The sequence below is a fragment of the Vigna unguiculata genome, chromosome 9 (assembly GCF_004118075.2).
Source record: "Vigna unguiculata cultivar IT97K-499-35 chromosome 9, ASM411807v1, whole genome shotgun sequence".
In the NCBI taxonomy this organism is placed as follows: domain Eukaryota; kingdom Viridiplantae; phylum Streptophyta; class Magnoliopsida; order Fabales; family Fabaceae; genus Vigna; species Vigna unguiculata.
The window spans coordinates 2,577,284-2,601,355 of NC_040287.1; the positions used below are offsets into that span (position 1 = coordinate 2,577,284).

Sequence of the window (24,072 nt, forward strand, 5' to 3'; positions counted from 1 at the left end):
ATCATTATATTTGTTTTTTACTTAATTAAAAATAATTAGTATGACCATTTTTGTTAAATTAGTGTTAATATTATTTAAAAGTGTTATATATCAAAATTAAAGTATGTTAAAATTTGGATTATCTTCTATCTTAACTCCCTTTAGATTTTGACTCCTGACACTTTATAGGAAAAGATAACTTAAATTTTGACAAGTGACGTATCCAAATTTTAACACATAACACTTTTGAACGACATAATATCAATTTAGCAGAAGAGTCAAATTTAATCTCTTTTACAAAAGTAAAAACTCAATTGAGTATTTTATTTTTAAAAACAGGAACTCAATTGAATAAGACACACACATATATCAAAAGGAATCAAAAATCAAAATATAAGAACCAAATTACTAATTAAATATTAAAGGAATCAAGCTCAAATTGATGGGATTTTGATAGATAATAGTATTTGACCTTCATATACACAAAATCTTATAGAACTATATTTTTTAGATATAAAAAAAGTTGACATCAGAGATGAAGGTAAAAGTTTAGTTATGATACCGAGTGTATACTTGTTTATGATAGACTTTTTTTTAAGAGTGTTCATTTTTTAAGAGAGTTCATTAGGAAAAGATTACATAAATGTGACTTGAATCAAAGTGACATAAAGAATTGACATCATTTTTAATATAAAATAGGCTATGAATATTTATGAAATTTGTTTCCTAATGTGATGTTTAATTTTGTCATTTCTACTCGATATGAAATTTAAACTCACACTTAATTATTTCTGATACGAATGAAGTAAATAATTATTATAAAATAAACAATCCTAATTAGATAGTAATATAAAGGTAAAGTGAATGCAACTTTAAATCTGTAAATTAAACTATATATAAAACTCAATTATTCGTGTATGAATGAGGATGGAATAGATAGGATTTTAATTTAATTTATTTGCAATGTGTTGGTTGTCACTTTGCTCTTTAAACTATGAGGAAATAGTAAAACATGTGATAGGGTAGAGTTTTTCCAAAAGTTGTAGTAGCTCTTACTAAGATTTCATTATGACAAATCCATTGTGCTATCTTTTTTGTGATGTTATAGGAGGGAAGGTACCTTCACTGTTTTGGGTCCCTTTCTGATTTAATTAATAGTGCTAAAAGAGATACCAATGGTGTTCTTCACTTCGAAATAAAAGTGTACAATCATATAATTCTTAATTTCATCCAATCATCACTGTTCACAATGCAATTAATCAAAAACCTTTTTAAAAGAATACAAAGAAGGATAACCTGAAAGATATCACCGCAATAAGACTGAAATCATTAGGGTTTTGTAGTGTTGCTATACTTTATTTTAAGTCATGTTTATATTACTTTTCTATTAGCACAAGATTTAGGGATAATGATAAAGATTTTTTTTTTTAAGGTTAAACCTAAATCATTCAATTGTGATGATGGATAAAGTGGCTACCAAATGGAAATTAAAAGCAAAATACAAAAGTTGGTGTATTAGAGAAGAGATATAATTAATAATATGCTATAGTTTAGAAGACTTAAACTACTTCCCAATTTTGTTTATTACTTTGGCTTTTTATTGGTATGTTTCGTTATCTCATACAACAAGATTTTGATATGCTATAATTAAAATTAGTAATTAGTGTTTGAAATATTAAATGTGTAGAAAAACTGAGTTGGATTCTCCTTAAGTAATTAAAATCTTGGATTTAAAAGAACAAAATGATTTCCCACTGAAAGAACTACCTTCCCTGTAAATAATTTCTAATTAAATGCATTAGGAATATTTGTATTATCCTAAGTTAAAGTGGTCACAAAACATTACAAAAGAAAAAGAAAAAAAAAAACATGTCCAGGGACGATGTCTTTAAAGAACCCAAGGCTTCCAAGCTCTACAGTCCCAATGAAAATACACAGTGGTGTATAGTACTACCAGCAAGAATCCAAATTGTGTACTGAGAAATGGTACCGATATATATTTTTATTTGTTAATTTTAATAAGATTTCTAAAATTAAGTGGGTTTTCATATTTTAATTAATTGAAAGAGCATAGTAAGTTTATCACCCTCTTGTATTTTTATTTATGCCAGCAAAATTATATTATTTTAATCTTATTTAATATAAAATTTAAGAAGATTTCTCGTAGCATCATAAAGTATAAATTTGACTTAACTCAATAAAAGCCTTCTTAAGAAGTGAAGGTTTTTTCTTAATTATATACTGTAATAACTATGCTTAGCTAGTGTGAGACTTAAATTTGTTGTAAATAGCTGTTTGTGTGAGAAATGTATTGAAAAATATATAAAATGTTGATGATTCTTTTGGAGGAGGATTGCTAAAGAGATACAAGAACAATAAAATATGAACTCAATAAGGAAAATTATCAAAATTTTATTTTGATAATGCACACGTGTTAATATTTGAATAGATAAAAGAAAAATTTGATGTGACTTGAACAAAAAAGAAAAATATTTTATATGTATCGAAAAGTAAATTTTGTCAAATTTTGTTAAAAGAAAGTTTGTCAAAATATCATAATCTTTTTCAACGATCTTCTCTTCACATTAATCCTTCCTCTTCGAACTAATTATAATAAATTTTTTAAGAGAAAATCACTAGAAAGATAACACCAATAAAATATGAATCTAATCCACACATAAAATATGAACATCACCTCAAACTTTTAATCCTTACGAGAATGTTCAAATTTAGTGTGAGAATTAGACTCACGGATTAATTCCCAATGAATTTAAATTTAGGTGTAGATATGTGCCATGAAAAAGGAGCCAAGAATCAGATATTCAGTGACATTCCTCATGCTCACTACCACCACCATCTTCATTCCCAATTCTATGACGCAAAGGGACAGGGTAAAGGTGCGGAGTACGAGCTACTACTAATATTTCCCATTTGATAGCTTTTTAATTTTTTAGCTCAAAAATATTTATCAAGTCGAGAAAACAACAATCATACAAAAGGAGAAAAAAGTGGGTTTTGCTATTTAAAGAAAAAGAATGTGTACTATCAGAGAATTTCTCTATCTGATGATACAGACACACGGTGTCGGCGTAATGAGTGCACAAAACTGTGTTGAATGTGAGAGAGATACATGATTGGAGTTGTGAAAACTTATTCTGGCCTTCAACATTAAAAAAATAACAATGCACTTGCAATATTTTTACTTTCCCATATACATAGTACTTCATATGGTGCACAATTATTCGTTTAGTCTTGCGTGCTTAAACATCGATAAAAGTTACCAATAAACCACAGAAAGATTTTTAACACAAGGTAATTTGATCGTTGTTAGTGATTTCCCAACTTTACAACATTGCAAGAAAATGCAGTGTATGATTGGTTATACAAAGAAATTATTAGATAAAGAATAGGAAAAGAAAAAAAAAAAGCAGAGATAAATGGACGACTTCTTTATAGGTTGGAGACATATAAACTTCTCAATATATCATATATTTTATCTAACGTTAATTATTATTATTAAAAGTTTTATTTTCCTTCTACTTACATTATATCATATTTCATACATCTTTCCTTCTCTAGGTGTCTACCTAATTTAAAATATTAGCAGACTCTTAAAACAAGGTAATAAGTCCCGTCAGAATTGTAATAAATTATATTCAAATCTATTCTGCTATATTGCACCTTCTCAAACAAAATAATTCAGGTTAGTTTAATGAATATAATGTCCCGTCAACTAAATAAAGAGCATTAAGCATTAACATTGATAGGGTGGTGATGAAATCCTTCTTCTGCTCACTGGTTTCACGTGACTTTATTAGATTCATGAACTTCCACTGCTAGGCAATTAGTAATTTCAGCATAAATGATATTGATAACAGGGATTTTTTTTGACTTCATAATGAGGAAATCATCCTCTTTTCGACTCACTGAACTTGAACTTTTCATTATACCAAAAAACACGGGCTACTAATTCTTAATGGTCAAAATGAATAAGAACTTTAGAACAATCGATTGAGACTCTTTCAATTCAATAATATTCTTGATTTCTTTTCATTGAACCGTTCAATTTGTCAACTTTCCTATTTTTTAGGAGAAGAGATGAAAGAGAAGAGTTGCAATTCACTTAGTTGTATGATTAGTTGTGGCAAAATAGAGTTACATGAACTCATCCATGTATGACATTTGAACACAAGGTCATCATCAGTGATTGCTCATATGAATTGAAATGAATCGTTGGCTAGCCAAACCTATCATTATTCCATAATCCATACAATCAGCAATAACTCGTTAAAGAAAAAAGGCAAATAGACACTTATCTGGACAAGGAATAAAACTTTCTTTACCGGGTTCCCTCACATTTACATTTGTTACATAGCTTAGCAATAATGCAGTAAAAAAATATGGGGCCTAGGTTAGAGCTCCTAAAGAATGAAAGAGAGGATATAAACTTACAAATCAGGAATGGCTAGTATACAAAAAGAATGGCACTAAATCAATCTACAAATTTGGTATGTATTTTAGGAGGATATACAAAAAGGGTGACCGACTTAAATGATTTCCCACCCCACGAGTAAGAAACAGCCTGTTATTGTAAATAAAGTCAAAGACCTTACACCGAATTTCGAGGTGTTGTATTTGAAGAGGAATCCTCGTCTGCAAGACCAGCTAAATTCAATGAGGTTTCAAGGTTGAGCAAAGGTTTTAGTCTTCTGTGAACCTCGTCACACAGAAAATTAATCTCCTCAACAATCATGCAAAAAGCAGACTTGCAAGACTCCTCATCCCTGAAAGCCAACGTCCATCTTCCATCCACAAAAGCTTTTGTCTTTAATTTGCCGTGGGTATTGAACTTGGCAGGATCCAGAATAGGTAAAGAAGATGGTCTAATCCGCAGATGTAACCATCTTGAGTGTTTATCATCAATCTTGGGCTAAAAAAATGAGCACAGAAAATTATTATAAAATTATTATATCCTAGGTAATAAAAGTAGAAATAATTCTAAAATTATTATACACCGAGTAATCCAAGTAAAAGCAATTTGCAAAATTCCATTCACTGTTCCATTGTGTCAAACTAAACCAATAACATAAATTTGCACCATAGTTGTCAGCTATCCAAACTACTTGATTCGAGATAAAAATGCAAAGGTAGCAGACAAATATACATACATTGCACCCAGCCAAAGGTGCAGCAACCCGAACAACGCCAAAGGGCTTCTTTAGTGGCAACTCTTCTGCTAGTACAAGCCACCCGGACGTTCCTACAGAGATTGCTAGAAAGGAAAAATGGCGCTCTTTGCCCCGTTCGAAAGAAATTCTACAAGGCACAGCATTAACTGCACATGGAAAATATCAGCAATTTTACCCAAAACTAGTTGATTGTCAACCTACAATACGTATGTATATGTAACTCTTCTAACAAGATAAGGAATTACAACTTTAGGTAAGGAGCATTTTCTAAGACAACAAAAAAGAAATAGAAGAATATCGCCAACTTAGTCTGATAACCAAATTATTGACCATACAGAATTTTTTGTTATCATATTAACCCCTCAAAGGTCCAGAACACAATTGTAAGTTTCTACAGATTTTGTCATCAAATTAACCTCTCAAAAGAACTAAACCGTCACTTGTTGCCACTAAGAAGGAAAGACTAAAGTATTAAGGGATAAAAAGAATCTTTGAGGTATTAGTTTTATTACTAATTTTTTAATTACAAATGATAGATTACCAACTGAAATTGGATTTTAATTAGTGTTTGTTATAATGTTTTTAAAACTAGATCGATCCTTGAACCGATTAAGACACTGATTCAAGGATTAATGGTTCAACTGGAATTAGATTGGGGGTTGAGTCAGTATTAATAAAATTATTTCAATAATTAAAAATGATCAAAATATTAAATACTATATAAATAATAATTTTATGATGCTAAAAACTAAAATAATACATGATTTATAGGTTCTTAATATTTAAAACACAAGAGTTTAAATAAAATGTGTACATCAATACTTACTTATAATAACGGGTTTATATTTAGAATAAAAATAAAATGAATGATTTTAATATATTTTTATTTGAGAAAAAAAAGGTCAATTATGGTTTATTAATTTTTTTGTTGACCCAGTTTTTCCAGAGTTTTGTGCACCACAACCAAACCGGACATAGCTCCAGTTCCTGGTTAAACCAACCAGTCCAGTCCGGTTCTTGGAACCACAATTTATTATGATTAAATACAAAAGTTCACAGAAAGTAAAGCACAAATGGTCCCAGAGTTGAGAAACACTTACAGAGAGAATTAACTCCGAGAATTTATCATATTCACATAATAATTGTCTGCTAACCCTTACATCATACAAGGAACATGCTCAAAGGTCACCTTAATTACAGTCACCCTAGTCCTTTATCAGAGTATATTATATATGTGGAAAACAACCCTACCCATACAATCTGATCTTGAAGAATTATGTTAGAGTCAAATCTCAAATTCCAAGACAGTTTTATAACATCTCTTAGAACCATTGTCAGACCACCTACATTTGCCTACAAGTATTGGACATGAGAGTACAAGAAAGTCATTATAATTGTAGTTACCCTTGCAACCTCCTTTAGAGTTGCTTTAATTATAACCTCTAATGGTCGTTTAGTCCCACAGAATCAACTAATGATATAGCTAAAGTAGAGCATAAAAGTAGAGTACAATATTCATCTTACAAGTTGATTTTCTAAGGTTGATTAGACCCAAATCCAAAATTCTGAGATGGTATCAGAATGTAACATACATCCATCATTGGACCCTCCTGCATTTGCAACACTCCAGATAAGTTCAGGGTCTGAGGGAGAGTGTTTGCAAAATAACCTAAAGCGCAGCCACCCTTTGCCTGCCTTAGTTGCAGCCTCTTTAGAGAGTTGCCTTAATACCAATACCAATCTCAAGAGTGGTGGTTTAATTTTCTATATAAAGTAAAGATTTGGCCAAAGTATATTACATAAGTGGGAAACAACTTCCTCTTTACACGTCAGTTTTGTGGCATTGAATTAGGCCCAAATTCTAAATTTTAAGATATTAGAATCTATTCAAGATTCATTATCCAGACACCCACATTTCCCACACTACAAAGAAGCCACCTTAATTGCAACCTCAGAGGTAGTAGTTTAGTTTCAGCATTAATTAGTGATATATGTAGAGAATAAAAATAGGGTGCAAACCACACAATAGAAGTTAGGTTTATAAGTTGAATCAGGCCAAAATTCTAAGATAGTATTAGGATATAAGGAGAAGAAGTTAGTTAATATAGTTAGGGTATTAATAAGTTAGTTAGAGGGGTTATTTAGATATAAACAGGGAAAATTCTTTCTGAAGGTGAAACCATTGCAGAAGATACTGTTCTCCTATTTGTTGTTCTTTTCATTCTATTCGGTAAAAGTTCTCTCTTCTTTCTCATTTCAATTCCTGGTTCCTAACAAATTGATCTAACTTGTAAGATCTTCAAGGAACGTCAAGTGTTAGAGATGAAAGAAGCACAAATTTGGGCCAAGGGGAAACGATTATGAGGGAAAATCCAATTGGGTGGATTGCTAGGGCTGAAAATTCTGAGGTACAAGAAATTCATTTATTCCATAAGTTGCAATATGCATTCATGAGCATGGCGGGTGTGACAATGTTTTGGTTCTATTATTGGTGCCAAATGAACCCAATTAAAATTTCGGTTGGGAATCATTTGATCAAAAGATATGGAGGTAGCTATGGTAGCCACATCTTTGAAAGATCGACTACGTGAAACATACATGTGTGTGTAATATAAAAATAGAAATATTGTCTCTTCATAAACCCAAGATGGGAGTTGATCCCTTTATGAATTCTCTTTAAAAAGTAATGAGTTTGGTAGTGTTATTACCATATGAAATTTATAGAGTAATTTATGATGACTAGGATTTATAATTTTTAATTTAGATTTGCACAATTAGAATAATATATTTATAATGTTTTATGAACTTTTATACATTTTTAAATCTGTACCTTGCATGTATGATATTCCTCTTTTAGAATAATCATATCATCGCATTAGATACACATATCATATTTGTATTTGTATTTGTACATCATATGATATGAAAATTAGGATTTTTGAAATATAAGATATTTGTATGATTTATTTGGAATATTCAAAATGGGTATGTAACAGTACTAGGTGCTTTAACGATTGCCCACATCATAAATATCTATCTGAAATTAGGAGCAGGTGGTTATCACATCATGTGTTTATCACTATATTGATATTAACATCAGGAGAGAATTATTCTGCAACCAAGCCCCCCCTCCTAAAACACCAAAACCACAGGTTCTTCTCTTCTTTCTGCCTTTTGCCATTCTATCTCTTTTGTGTCGAAGTAATAACCTCTTTATATGTGAAATCAGATAAGAGAGAAAACAGAAAACTCCAGTTAGGAACATTTACCAAGATTGATTTCAGTTCCTGGTTTAGGGCCTGACAAATCAAGTCCAGATGTCTGAGCACGAGAATTCGCTGGGAGATCACCAGGAGGATAAATAAGAGGTTTCTCAGGCAAAGGTCTACCTAGAGTGAATATTTGAAGTTGGTGCAGGACTACAAATACCTAAGACAGAGAGTGGGCACCCAATTAAAAAAAAAATTGAGAAAACTCCAACAGTGTTAGCGTGTATGCAATTAGTTCCACCGTAAGAAAATGACAAGACAAAATAATTGGAGACCTTTGACAATTCAAGCAGTCTTTCTCCAGCAGCAAATGATGAGCCCTCAGGTATATCGTCTGTATAAAACAGAAACATAAATTAAAGGCCTTCTTACAATGCTCCTCAAAGCACCAGCCAAATGAATAAAAAAATGAATGTTGAAACAGCTATATGGAACAAGCTTACCTTCTGAAGATAATATTGGAGAAGGAAAAAGTACAGATTTTGGTTCTTTTGGAGGGTAAGATGACTCCATCGCTACAGGTAAACAATTACTTGGTTGAAGCACAAAAGTAAAATGCTTGAACGTGGACATCCATTAAGCACAAGAATATACAAAAGTACCTCTTTTGCATTTTTTCCATTCATTGCAAAGAACAGTAATAAGAAGATCAGGCCAGAAGCCTCTAACCTCCTTTACAAGAGCAGCAGCAGAATTCTTGTAGGAAACCTGTATTTGGGAGGAAAATAGATGCAACAGCTATTAGGGATAGCAGATATGAGATTCATGCATTGAATGCATTGACAATAACCAAATGAAAATAGGGTAAATTCATGTCTATACCAATATATTAGGAGGGTATAATAACGCTACTCATTTCACCATTTCTAGAAACACATTGTTCATTGCAATAAAATATTTTCGTCTCTCATTTCATCTACGCACAAATAATCAAGTCTAGGCAAGTTATATAACTGGGACGACAATAAATTGACAATGAACCAAAATGTTCCACGTGTGCAAATCAGCCCCACTCAAAAACTCATTTCAGTATACTAAGCACAGAGGTGGACATCCTATATATACAAACAATACACAATTACAGGCACATGCATTAATTCTTTGTGTTTGTTGCTGGTAAAACCTCGTGTGTTCTTACTTGCAGCAATTCCAGGTGTTGACTATTGAATTCTGCTTCACTGTAAGGAAGTAACTGGCGTAAAAGCCAACCACCATCCCACAGTGTCTCTGCGGAAATATTAGAACGGCAAAAGAGGCTAACTAATGCATCGAGCACCTGATAAAAGCACACACATCCTTATATGTTAAATTACTAAACATAATGTGATAGAACTTGGTATTACAGAAAAGGTAAATACGACCAACTTTGAAATTCAGATCCAGACTTGTAGAACAGCAAGAAAAGGACACAAACAGAAAATTATTCCAAACAGTACTCGTAACAACTAATCGTTATATGTTTAAGTAAAGCATTCATCTATGCTTTCCAAACTAGACCAGACAATAGATCATCACATTTAACCCTGAAAACAGGCCTTTGAAAAAACAGTATAAAACTGGTTATTGTGTAAACTGGCATAACCAGTGAGTAGACTGGAAAAAAAGATTTTTTTTTCAAACTAAAAAACCCAATATTATGATGATTAATACAATTCTTTTCTAATATTATGACAATTGATAATTATTTTTATTTAATTTCTATGACATTTGTAAGTGATGTTTAATTTTTAATATTATCAAGTTATCATCAATACATTATACATCCTTGAGTTTTTACTTCCCTTAAATTTGCTACAGCCTCCAAGGTAGGATTTATTTATGCTATCCCGTAAGTTTTTGGTCAATGTATGTTTCAAGTTGCTATTTTAATTGCAGAGACTGGGCTGTCTGTCCTGGCTGCATACATCAGTAAGCGCTCTTTAAGCCTTCAAGTTGCTATCTTTAACTGCAGAGAGACTGGGCTGTGTGTCTTTTCTGCATACCCCACCAAGCGCTAAGCCTTAAAGCTTAACTTAACTTACCTAAACCTCTCTTTTATCTAAAAAAAATTCCTGAATTTCTCTCGTGCTCTTTGTTGTATTTAATTTATTGTGTTTTAGAGAATATATTATCCTTGCCCGGTGTACTTTACCTCCTTTCTCCTCTTCAATTTTAATTTTCTCTTTTAAAAAAATGATGACATCATTAAGTGAAAAGTTCACAAAAATATGACCAATAATAAGGAGCCAATTAGCCATAATGCTAGTGCTACAGTTCCACTATCTTACATTTTAAAGAAGACAATAACAACAAAGAACATAAACAAGATTAAACAAGATATAAACATCCACCTGAAATCTAGGCACGCGAGGGCTTGTGACAAGATCAGAGCAGAGAAAAGATAACCCATAGAGCTCCTGTAAACATTGGTAAACAAAAACTAAGAAAGCCAAATCAAAGTAGCTTGTAAATATTAATAAGAAAAACACAACCCATAGCTTGCTCCACAAATACATCATAAAATTAAGTAAATCAAATATTAATCCAATTTAGATATAATCAATTAGAAATTATCAAAAAAAATTCAATGTTTCAAATATAGATTTAGTAAAATTTTGTATTCAACCTATGATACATAGATACTCCAAATGTGAGCGCATCCATACCAAAATCAATACCCATAATACACCTGCATGTGTGTTTTTCGTGTATCCTTTATTTTTTGATATCCACCATCCTTGAAGAACTTGCTGACCACAAAATTGTAATATACGGATTTGGCAGAGGGAAAACTTGAAGTGAGGTCTTGGATAGGACAATCACGTGCAGATATTTTAGTTGCATATATGAATATACATATTTTGCTAATAACTAACATATATTTTTCTCCCGGTATTTAAAAAAGGTCAGTATTTAAGTATTGTATTATACTAGATGCTTGATGGCATACCCATGCAACAATATATCCCAAGTAACAGAGGAGATATTTCAGTTTGTCCCAAGTTGTCCCAAAGTTATGTTTTGGTTCACTCTAACATATTATCAGGTGATTGATTCTATACCCAAATCCGGGTACTTTAGTTCGTCCCTACCTTACCAAATGTTCTACATATTTTTCAAATTCATAATTTAACAATTATGCAGTAGTAAAAAATTTAAACTTAATGAAAAGCATTTACATACGTGCAGATGTTTTAGTTTAAATATATGAATATAAATATTTTATTAATATTTAATGTATATTCTTCTCCCAGTATTTTAAAAATGTCAGTATTTAAGTATTGTATCATATCAGGCGCTTGATTCCATATCCTGTGCAACATAATATCCTACAAATCTGATGAGATATTTCCGTTTGTCTTAACTTAACCCAAAGTAAGTTATGTTTCGGTTTATCCCATAACATAATATCAGATGCTTGATTCCACACCCAAATCAGTATATTTTAGTTCGCCCCCACCTTACCAAGTGTACTACGTACTTTTAAAATCCAAACTTTAAAATTATGCAGTAGCAACCAAAAACATTTAAACTTTAGACTAGCACTTTGCATAACATGAAATTATAATTATATTCATATCATATATTTTGAAATATATGTTGAATGTTTCTTGATGGATTTTTACACTTTAATACAATTATTTAGTAAAAGATAATGTTAATATTAATATAGTATGTGAATAATTGAGTTGACCTGGTCTTGTCTCATGATATTGAGTCCATGCGGGTTGAATTCAGTTCCAAATAAAAAAAACCCATCAAAATCTTAAATGGATAAGGACTACAACAATCCAATGAACACCCATGAGTTACCATCATTTAAGATTTTAGACGATGATCGTTAAAAGAGAAGAAACTGACATAATTAAGCTGAAATAGTGTCTAAATGACACTATGCAGATGGTTTATACAGAGTGATAAATTAAGTTTCTTCTAACTCGGATATCAAGTCCTATGAAATCATTTATACACTAAATATGTAATGGTTATTCATGATTCTCAAAATCAATATTACATCCAAATAACTACATATAATTGTGGGAGACATAGGGTTGACTTGGCAGTAAAAGAGGATGGGAGGGAGGGATAGAGTCATGGGTTCTAATGTTCCCACTAACAAAAACTAACATATTAACAATTAATATTTGCCGATAAAAAGTATATAAGTATATATGTGATGGTAATTATTAGAACCAACTTCTTTTCTTTAACTCTTCAGCATTTTTTTTCACAATCACTTTAAGTAAAACTTCGTGAGGAAATTATTAAATCCTATTGTGAAAAATAATTAAACTTAAATTGTATATTTTGTAGAAACAAACATTTTAATCACAGAAATATATTTTCATTACATTATTAATTAATTAATAATATATAAAATTTTGATAACAAAATGTACATCACAAAGAATTTAAAGGAAAATAGTTTGATTTAAATAATACGAATAAATATTTGCAGCATACAAGAATGAAAACTTTACGTGAAACCATATTAATATTAGCACAGTATGAGAATAAAAAGCTCACATAAAACATCGTAAATGGAAAGTTCACAGGTAAACATATAAATATCGAATAAACATACATCACATTTAAACTTCAATAAAAATTAAATATAAATTTTATCACTATCTAAACTATCATGATACATACATTACTTATCATATCTAAATTACAACAATAATACATATATGTTGTTTATGTATTCGCCATAACTAATATTTTGTTTTTTATTTCTAATTATTTAATTGTGTTTTATGCATATCCAGCCCAGTACAATAAACTTACATTTGTATTTTGAGCAAGCTAATAACAAACACTCCTAATACACTCTTTTTAACATCTAAAATTAGGACAAGGTGCTGGAAAGTGAGTGATGCATGACATTCTTTGACACTTGATACTTATTTGGCCTATACAAATTATATATAAGGGTTTTTTTATAGGGACAATTATAGTGTCATCTATATGTTGCAACATGAGATTTGTAATGTGAGACTTTACCATTAAATTTTGCACAAATTTTATGTATATGGGTTGGAGCACCCCAAGTGCTTCACTATAAATATATATATATATATATATATATATATATATATATATATATATATATATATATATATTTTTTTTTTTTTTTCTGCTGATAAAAAAAATACACTCTTTTTTACAAACTTAAAATTTATTGAAATCCACAAAGTCAAAAGAGAGACTCATTTAATAAGAAATGAGACCCACCAAACATGGGATTTTTAGGAAGGCGTGTTAAAAGTATGTTGCTAGCATTTTTTTCTTGTAGATTGATTTGGCACATCCCAATTTTCCTGTGGATACCCACCACACCCTCAAAGCAGTGTATTATTTAAATAAAATAAAAATGCATGTAGATTCAAGTTCTATTATCTACAATCACCTCCTTCCAAACATCTTATTACTGCAATTATTCCCTTTTCAAAATTATTGCACAGAACATCAGATTTTATTCTATTTTTCCTCACCAGACAAGCTATCATGATGACATTAATAATATTTGTTTCAGACCATATCAGATTCTCTACCCCATAACCATGATACATACACATTGTATAAAACTAGGAATATATTTAAGCATATTACATTATGAAAGAAATATATACCATACATTATAAAATTATCCTAAAAAAACACATTTGCTTTAGTGATGGAAGTATGGAGCATGGCAACCCATATTATTCTTCCAAAGGATTGGGGTGCTTCCATTTTTTCAATTTCATAAACCAATTCACGAGGTTTGTCCTGTTTGTGATTTGTTCATGAGAATTCAGTTCATAAGCCACATCATAACGCTGGAGAACTGGTTCAAGGTTAACCAACTCCAACTTTCAAAATATAGAATGTAGAAATGTCCCAAAACATTTTTAATTAACTTAAAAGATGGAACATAGGTATCCTTAAGGTAGAAGGAAGCAAATAAGTCATGCTTCTTTCGTACATGTTGAAGATCGCACATCAACTAGAAATATAACCAAATTATAATATATAAGTGGAAACAAGTGTCACCTTAAGCAAGTTTTGTGAAATTGAATTAGACTTAATGTTTATTTCTTAAAATGGCATCAGAGCCTATTAGAATGAGATTTGTTTAGTCTATGGTGTTGTCCACACTATTGGATCACCCATAATTATTTATTCCCACACTCATAAGGGGGTTATGTTAGAGATCTCACATTCATTAGAAATATGGTAAAATTATAGTATATAAGTGGGCTTAAACCTCACCTTCTAGACCATTTTTATAAGGTTAAATTAAACTTAAAGTCCATTCCTAAAAGTATAAAATACTTGAGATCATTGATCAGAAATCCCCTCTTCTCTTGAGGTGATAAAATTAATTATGGTCCATGAGAAAAAAATAATAATGAAAAAAGAGTCAATACAACTACATGCATAACAGCAAAGAGAACAAATTTTACCAATCGCTCAAATTATTAACTAAAAACAGCATTCAATATTCAGACAGATATTGTTCATTATCCAAGTGCTATGAACATTTCTGCCTCAAGAGACTAGACATGCAAATGTCCTCAATAAGGTTAACTAAGAAACAAGCAAGAGTAGAAACCAGAAACAATCAGATATTAAATGTAATGACAGAGTCAGCTACCAAAATCAATGAACTAAATAGAAAAGTATAGAACCAAGCTTGCTTCAAGAAGGAGCCAAATAAAGAAAAGCCACAAACACTTAAAAACAGCAAACTGCAAACCTTAATCTTTTCAAGATAGGTATTGAGCTCGCAGCTAATGCTATCCCTTGTCGAGCTATTTTCAGAGGAAAAAAGTTGCTCTTCACCTGAAGCCTCGCCAACCAAAGCTTGCTGCAGAAATATACAACACCAATTATGTAACATAACAATAGACCAAATTCATCAAGAGTGGAAAGAAGCATCACTCCCCTACATTACAACTAAGTCATTTCCCCCTCCAACCAAAATGAGCTCTATTTTAAAATGAATGAGAAAAAAAAAATAACAACCATCTGGAAATAACCTCCTAGGTATACCAGTCAACTCCACTATATTTATAAATGTTTCTTCCAGTAACCAAAGAGAATAGAATACTTTCCTATCAAAATTATTCAAGACATTACAAAGATCACATTTTCACACATCATAACTTTATTCCCTCAAAACAAAAGTTCCATGGAAAAAAATAATTCAGATAAATTCTAACCACAAGTGAACAGTATATTTCTACAAGTATTTCGAATTTGCAATTACTTATTACTCCCATGAACAAAAATTTCAGTTTTTTCTTTTGTTCTAACCACAAACCTTAAACAAGGCATTCTCCAACACCTTTAACTCCATTAATAGATCACCAAATCCACGAATAGTAGGTATGTAACTATGTGCCAAGAAGATTCCAAACAGAAAGTCTTGACATATTATGTTTGCAAACAATGTAATCCAAGTTGAATAGTCAAGAATGTAAACAAATGAGAAGATAGATGAAGAAACAAGCTTTGGAAGCATATATCTGTCATTTAAATTACAAGTAAAATGTAAGTTTAGATAGAGGTGCACTAATCCTAAATTTGACATGAAAACTGGTGATCGTACCATGAATCGACTCACATGGTTTAAGTATTTTGGGTACATCATAGATCATACAAAAGAAGGAACAAATAGATGGAGATGTAAATTCAAACAAGGTGAAAGAACAAGTGTTTTGAGTGTTATGACAGAAAGATACCACTCTAACTGAAGCAAAAGATTTTGGAGACAGCAATTAGACCAACGATGTTGTATGGCACAGAATAGTGGGCAGTGAAAAGTCAACACATTAAAGTCAACACAGCATAGATACGAACATTGCATTAGATGAGTTGATGTACACAATATAAGATTATGAATTTCGTATCCAAGAGGAAGTGCACTTTACCCTGGCTGATTCAGGAATGTGTGGAGTGTGTTTGTTAGCATGGTTGTTAAACTCAAGTTTTTAACTCATTCGAGTTTACAAGTTAAGGAAACCAAAATAAAATAACTCATGTAAATTTGCATTCTCATAAACTCAAGTGAAATCAGTGAACCCAGACTCAAACTTGGTAATCTTGCAAGTTCATAACCGACTTTTGGAAGTTTAGATGCATTTCATAATGTGTGCTATCCGCTCGCCCAAGAACGATGACATTTTCATTCCATTTAAGGCTTCTCTTTCAAAAACTTGATTATAACCCTAAGCTTCACAAATAAATTCAAAAACTTTATCCTCCCAAACCCTATGAAGTTGAAGCTGATGTTGATTCTCAGTTACCTCAGTTCAGTGGCTGTTGTTTGTGAACAGAAAACCCTTCTCGAGTCTTGAGTCAACAATTATTTGCGTAAATGTGAACTCTCAGTTGCTGTAGTTCATCAAAAGTGAAATTTCTCGCATCATGAAGTTAGTTTTTGACTCAAGTTCACCCAAACTCGAGTTTAACACCTTGCTTGTAGGAGCCATAATTAGGGAAGTAGATCATACAAAAGGTAGCCTAATTGCTAGAGGTAGGGATACCAAGAATCTAAGGGGAAAAGGCTAGGATATTGCCGGGGTTTTTTTAATTTTATTTGAAAATGTCACTAGAAGGTAAATTAAACGCTCAGTAGTAATCATAAAGGAATGAGACTAAGGAAAATGCTAAGTATTTGGCATAAAATGCCATATTTAATTAAGCCAGCAAATTTTAAAATGCAGAGGGCATGACATCATCTACAGCAGCACCACCAATATAACCTTGTGGCAAAATCTATAATAAAAATTTAAAATGTGCACATCAATAATAAAAATCCTACCTGAAGCACCATATTGACAAATGGAAGTAAAAGTCAACAGTCAAATGCTTATATATGTAAAATGGTAAAAATGGATGCAACATACCAATAACTGCTTCTTGTGCTGTTTGCGTTGCGGAAGAATTCCAAGCTTGTCTAGCATGGATTCATCAAGTTCTACAGAACAATATATATTAAGAAAATAAATTTGAGCTTACAATGGTAAAGCAAAGACATATTCACTGGCAAGACCTTTAGTTTGCAGTAAAGTAGCTAGCACACTCAGAGAACCCAAAACTTGTACATCATCCCCTTTGGTAACATATGCAAGCAAAACCTCCCTACATCAGTTGCGGTTCATGAAGACAAAAAAAAAAGTAATCAGAACTGTGTTAGCAAAAGTCCAAGATCTAAGATCTTACACTTTATTTGATAGAATAGAATTGCATATTGTCACTTCAGTTACTCAAAAAGTAAAGGAATGATAGTTTAAGCAGCCATGACAAGAATAAAATGCTTCAATCTGACATATCAACAAAATCAAGTTTAAATTCAGGTGAAAAGAGTGGACCTTACCTCAACGTCAAATTTGAACTGCTACGATTATTTTCTGACACAACACTTTCAAGGTATAAGTCTGAAGAGCTAGTAGAGTTTGGCACTTCCACTGTCAAGTATTCTGCTTTGTACTTTGCACTATTATCATCTGGTTCTTGGCTTACGGATGTAAAACTACTATCAGATGTATAGCCATTGACTTTACCCCCAGAAAATTTTGTAAAGGTCTCAAAGGGATAAAAAAGAGCAGCGACTATGGTATTTGCCAAATCTTTGATCTTGACTATCCTTAAGATGCAACAAAGTAAGTAGAGAGAAGTGACAACACCACTTTGCATGTCCTGGATTAATGTGCTACTAAGCATTAATATGAACACATTTATAATGTTAAATCAAAATACAAATAATTAAAATCTTTTAGAGATCTTTGAACAGATGCAAATGTTGATCAATGTAAACATAGAAAGCAATAAAGTGAAGTTTCATACATTAGAGTCCACTGTTCTCAGGGAAGGAAGAAGTAATGGAAAAACCAGAAGCATCAAAATGCTGTCTGTTATTAGCCTCCCAACATCAGGAATCCCGGCAGAGATAACATCACTAAAGTAATACAGGTTATCCTCAATTTCATCTACAGCAGCAATTATTGCAGAGGTTGAACCTGAGCCTTGATTTCTGTTTTAGTAACAATAATTTCTCAATTAAGGAAACAAAGAAATCTGTAGTATTCCAAAGAGAAAGAAACTATGATGTCTTACTTGAGTGTCTCAGACACCAGTTTATTTAAATCCATACACTGATTCCTAAAAAACGAAACCAGGTTTGAGAAGTATTCTGTGTGAGGTGCACTCGTTATATATCTATTAACACATTCATCCCCAACTGAAAATTTTACAGACAATTGTAAGAAAATATATGTACACATATACTTTTGCATCATAACATAACTCGGTTTAGAAAAAAAAATTGTGGGGGGCAGAGAGAGGCCACATAAGACGGTAAATCTTACCATGATAAACATTAAGGGTCACAGTACGTACAGCAGTGCGAACCATGTTCTCCTCATGAAAGGCAAAGCGAATTGCCTCAACATACAGTGGAAATGAAACTACTTCCTCCTAAATATATAGAAAAGTTGAGTAAAATCACGTGCACACGGAACATACATTGGAAATGACACTACTTCATCCTATATGTACAAAAAACTACAGTAAAATCATGTGGACACAGAGAAAACGAAGGCAGAAAAGTCTTATATCTCCCACACAGTGAAAAGATTATTGAAAAATGGTTAAATTACTTAGTTGGATCCTGAATTATTTGGAAATTTTCAAGTTACTAAACTAAATTTTTTAAATTGTGTCCTTGATCATGTGATTTTTTAATTAAGTCCCTATGGTTTTTATAACAGATATATTATTAGTGGTTTTAAGCTTCCATAAACTAGTCCGAGGACATACATTTTTAGTTTGAGACGTAACTAAAAATGTCCAAGGACATAGAAGCTTCCAAATAATTGAGGGACCAACTGAGTAATTTAACAAAAAATAAATAAACTAAGCTTGAAAGACTGGATAAAACAGATGGTCAACAATGGATGTAAAATTAATAATCACACAAGATAGACTGCTACAGCTTACAGGAATAACAAATGGCAAGAGGCTTCTAGTAAACCTATTTTACTATTAATATCAGCCCCAACTGAAGAAAATATCAAACAAAGTTTTGCTGCATCTAAAGAGATACTTATTTTTATCTTTCCTTTGTTTCTTCTATATTATAACAAAAAACTTTCAACACGGAGAATCTACCAGTACAATTAAGCATGTACTGTCCACCTTTCGTAGCCAACAGCTAGGAAGAGAAATCAAAACTTAGTCTCGCCTCCTTTTCCATTTTAAAGCCATAAATATGAGATCAACTATCCAATAGTTATTCTAAGAACATCTTACAAGTTTCACTTAATCTAATATTATTAATCACTAACAAAATAAGTAGACCCAGAAAGCAGAATACTTACATCGTGAGTCTTCACAAGCAGAGAAATTGTACTATTGTTCAATTTTCCACTTATTGCTCTTCAATGACCAGAAGACATTTAACCAAAGAACTAGTTAGCAAAAATATATAATGGGGTCAACAAAACTGATACAACCCCGGAAAACAAATTTCATGCAGTTTAGTCATAAATTTCCATTCACTAATAGGATGCATCAAAACAAACCTTAAAAAGGATATGTAGTATGACAGTAGCTCTTCGTTCCGAAAATCAAATGAATATGTAATTAGGTAATTCATATGTTCATTACTAAACATATAATCTGCAAAAGTCACCGTAAAGACGACAATTAAGCCCATCAGCATTGTTAACTCTAGCTGACAAACAAATGTAACTGCAAAACAGGCATTTCGTTTGACAATCAACTTACATATAGCATGTTCACTTCTTAGGTTCTGGATCATAATACTCACTGTTTGTAGTAACTGAAGTGGAATACTAATGCTTTTGCTGAGTTTAAGTATACGTACAAACTCTCCCACAACTTGCTTTTCCATGAAGAATCTGCCACAAACTATGATACTAAATTGCCAGAACTAAACAAATTTTATCTAGTAACATAAGCACAAGTGAATCTCACTCAAAAAAACTTGGGTCATGTTGGTCGCCATATGTTATCAACTCTGCAATAGATCTCAGTGCCTCGATAACAAAATCCTTCCACAATACACAATTTAGAAGTAAGGGAAACCATGGAAAACGAGCCAAAGAATGCTCTGAGCTTACGATGAAGTTATTATTACCTTATTAACCTCGCTAACTATTTGAACTTTTGTCAGTTGATCAGTTAAGTACCTGAGCACCATAAGGCAGCAGGACAACACTTAATGAATGAACAAAATAAACAATCAGTAAAGTTTACCCCCTCTTTTGCTAATTTATCATTAAGAATATATTAAGAATATATATTAACAAAATGTACTTCAAGTCAGCATTATAAATCACAACTGGGGAGTAACACGACTCTTATCCTCTATAACATCTCACTTGATAAAATGGCAGTTATGCACATTTTACCAGGGAAAAGTTGACTGACAACTGGCAACATGGATACAAGGATAAGGGATTTCATTTTGCAACAAAGAAACTAAGGCTTTAAATGATACCTATAGAACGCACAGTTTGATGTGCATTTTGATAAGTGAAAATAAGAAAAGTGCTAGAACACAATCTCTACCGGACTATTAAATGTACTCATCAATGTTAGCTAAAATTTATAATGAATCAAAAAAATTGCATATGTAATAACTGAAAGCGGCCCTCACTGGTTGGTGTCTTCGTAATTTCCAACAAAGTTTAACCAGTCTCTATCACTCATGTGCAAACAAAACCAACTACGTATCTGGTTACCATAGCCAATGGAACTTTTTTGTTCTTCCTAGTCCCTCCCTTTCTCTTTCTCAGTCTCTGTGGTGTTATGCACTAAATCAGATTCTATGTTGCGAGTATTATAATCGAAATTGACAAGCCAAACAGTCCGGTAAGTTAGGAAGAGCAGAAGCTTCAAAAGCCGAAACTCTTCACTTCAATTCAACAACAAACAGAATAAAAAACAAACAAAATTCCCAAACTACAGGTATCAGGCACAGAAAGAGACGCATAACGGAATCATCGGACGCCCGGAAGAGAAATGAAGATTTTATTATTTTAATTTAATTTGTGTTCAACAATTAAGCGCATTTCGAGAATTTGAGAACACGCAATTCGCCGGATACGTAATGCAAACCTGAGATGATCCAAGGTAAAACGATCTCTGGATCTCCAGAAGGAAAACCACATGGTTGTGCGAATCACAGCACCGAATTGAGCTCACTGAAATTCATGCTGAATCCAATTCGAAACTGCTCGATCCTTCCGAGCAGCTTCTTGATATAGAGGGAGAGAGGGAGTAGGGTTTTCGAAAGATCGCGATGACAGAGACTATTACAGAGCGAAGCAAGAACACTTGGCCTTAGATTAACGAACCAGGTAGAAGAATTTCAAGGAAAATTGAAAAGTGACGCAATTTCTCGTAATTAAAAACGAAAAGGAACTCTCCACTACCGAACCGGGATCTGGATTCGACCCGATTCATCGCATTATGTGGAGGACTTAACTTTTAGTAAGACATCAAAATGACCCGCTTTCATTTTTCAGGCTTTTTCTTCTTGCACCTCCATTATTAGTAACCGCACTTCACACTACCATAAAAAGATTAAAATACTCTCTCTCATCGCACTACAACATTCTTTTTGCGGCTTCTGCCATCCTCGTCTCCGCAGAGGAAGAAGAAAAGAGAGAACATGATGTAAAAAAAATCTCATTCTAAAATACATTTCATGTTTTTAAGAAAATTTCTACTAGAAAGTTCATTCTGAAAAACTTGTTTCATGTTCCAAACATCTTAATTTGAAAAGTTTATTCTCGAATATATTTCATGCGTTTTAAAAAGCTTGTCCTATAAACTTTGTTTCAAAAATCTTATTCCAAAAATTCTATACCGAAAATCATGTACTGAAAATTTAGTGAATCTTATTTCAAAAGAGTTTTAGAATGGGTAATTTGGAAATCACATTTACAAGATTAAAATGATCATTTTAAAATTTGTGGGGTGCAGGTAAAAATTACGGAGGGTGTAAACAGAAAAACCCTCATTTCAAAAATTGTGCAAACTTAGATGATACCAAACCATAAGTAATAGATTGTTGATTATATGGTATGTCTCACCTTATTTTCTTATTTTTGGCTTACGGTCACCTTGATATTCAAACATTTTGTTATTCATCCATATAAGTTATTTGTTAGGTTTAATTAGTCGAACGATACTCATCTTCATTTAGATGTATCAGTTTGGTACTCGCTTTTAAAAATGTGTCAATTGAATCCCAACTTTTGAAAAGATATCTCAATTAGGTCTCTTTCTGAAAAAAAATTATTATTAACATGACTTACAAAATTAAGTATTAGTATTTATATTAAAATTTAGTAGTAAAAATCATGAATAAAGTTAATGACACGAATAATTTTTGTTTGAAAGAGACCTAATTAAGACATTTTTTCAAAAATTGAGACCCGTTTAACACATTTTTACAAACGAGTAACAAACTGATACATCTACACGAAAGTAGGTACAATCTGACTAATTAAACCTATTTGTTATTGATAATTTTGTGCTATCAAGTGATTTATCATTAAATAAAATGGATTCAAAGCATGGAAGATCTAAAAATATGTTTGAAATTCAAGTCTTATACGAGTAGATATAAAAAAGTTTAACATAGTACAAATAAAAAGATTCATGAACATATTGTTTTGAGGTATTCGGTTTCAAATAATATTAATCTGAGTCTAAATATTTTATTGATTTTTTTAGTATTATTCTTTATTAATTATTAAAAATATATTGTATTGATATTTTTAATAATTTTTTAATATATTTTAAAACGTTAAAATATTAGTGTAGTATGAACGCCTAGTAGAAAAACAGTAAAAAAAAATCAATAAAAATTATTTTTATTGTTGTTAATTATTTAGGATGAATTTCCTTAAAAGACTCGTTTTTCAATCAGAGTCTAAAGCTGACTTGATAACTAATTCATACAAATATGTTATATAACTCTTGTCTTCCTGACAAAACTTTACACAAACTTTAACATGTCTAATTAATGTTCACATCATTATTCAAACAAAACATGTCTAACAGAACATTTTCACCACACTAATTCAAACAGTTAATAAAATTATAAATCAAATATAATTTAAGATTAGTTGCAGCACTGAGTAGATTATTGACTATGTTTTATGTAATTCAAACATCAACAGAAAAAAAAAATTGAAACATATAATTTAATTGAATATAAATGTAAATTTGCTTCCTAACAATCTAACATTTTTCAATTGAACTTAAAGAGATTAAAAAAATTAAAGCAAATATAAAAGAAAATTTCCTTAGTCGATCTGAAAAGTTATTGATAAGAGTTATCACAATATTACTATTATTTTATTTTCCACACCAAGTTAAGATTAATTGTGCTTGATGACATGATGATTTTTTCAACAGTGATTGGAAGATTGCTTAGGAATTGAAAAAGAAATATTAATATTCGTTAAAGATGATTTTCCAACTCAAATTATTATGGTAGAAATTATGAATTAGATGTATATTAACTGAAAAGGCAACATTCAAAGAATATACATCCATCAAAGTCATATTGAAAATGCAATTGAAATAGTAAAATAGTAGTGATATGTTATAAAAATTTAATATGAT

The 24,072-nt window shown here is 31.5% G+C and overlaps 1 protein-coding gene across 5 annotated transcripts; it reads right to left on the minus strand.

The window, feature by feature from the left end:
* Nucleotides 1-4,296: 4,296 nt before the first annotated feature.
* Nucleotides 4,297-21,832, minus strand: LOC114196025 (protein TRANSPARENT TESTA 9). 5 transcript variants are annotated; one of them, XM_028086514.1, is made up of 21 exons: nt 21,550-21,832; nt 20,567-20,618; nt 20,404-20,480; nt 20,194-20,327; nt 19,989-20,085; nt 19,785-19,842; nt 18,774-18,882; nt 18,523-18,646; nt 18,253-18,439; nt 17,783-18,105; nt 17,459-17,547; nt 17,313-17,362; nt 15,158-15,268; nt 10,768-10,833; nt 9,576-9,713; nt 9,040-9,145; nt 8,881-8,952; nt 8,713-8,771; nt 8,438-8,597; nt 5,148-5,314; nt 4,297-4,909 (listed from the first exon to the last, which is right to left on the minus strand). In XM_028086514.1, exons 1-21 carry the CDS (start codon nt 21,600-21,602, stop codon nt 4,589-4,591), a joined length of 2,553 nt encoding a protein of 850 aa, XP_027942315.1. In that variant the 5' UTR covers nt 21,603-21,832; the 3' UTR covers nt 4,297-4,588. The 5 variants fall into 5 exon arrangements, with proteins under 5 accessions (XP_027942315.1, XP_027942314.1, XP_027942316.1 ...); XM_028086513.1 differs by having other exon boundaries at nt 17,313-17,383; nt 21,550-21,831; XM_028086515.1 differs by having other exon boundaries at nt 17,313-17,383; nt 20,567-20,646; nt 21,550-21,829.
* Between the last annotated feature and the right edge of the window lie 2,240 nt (nt 21,833-24,072).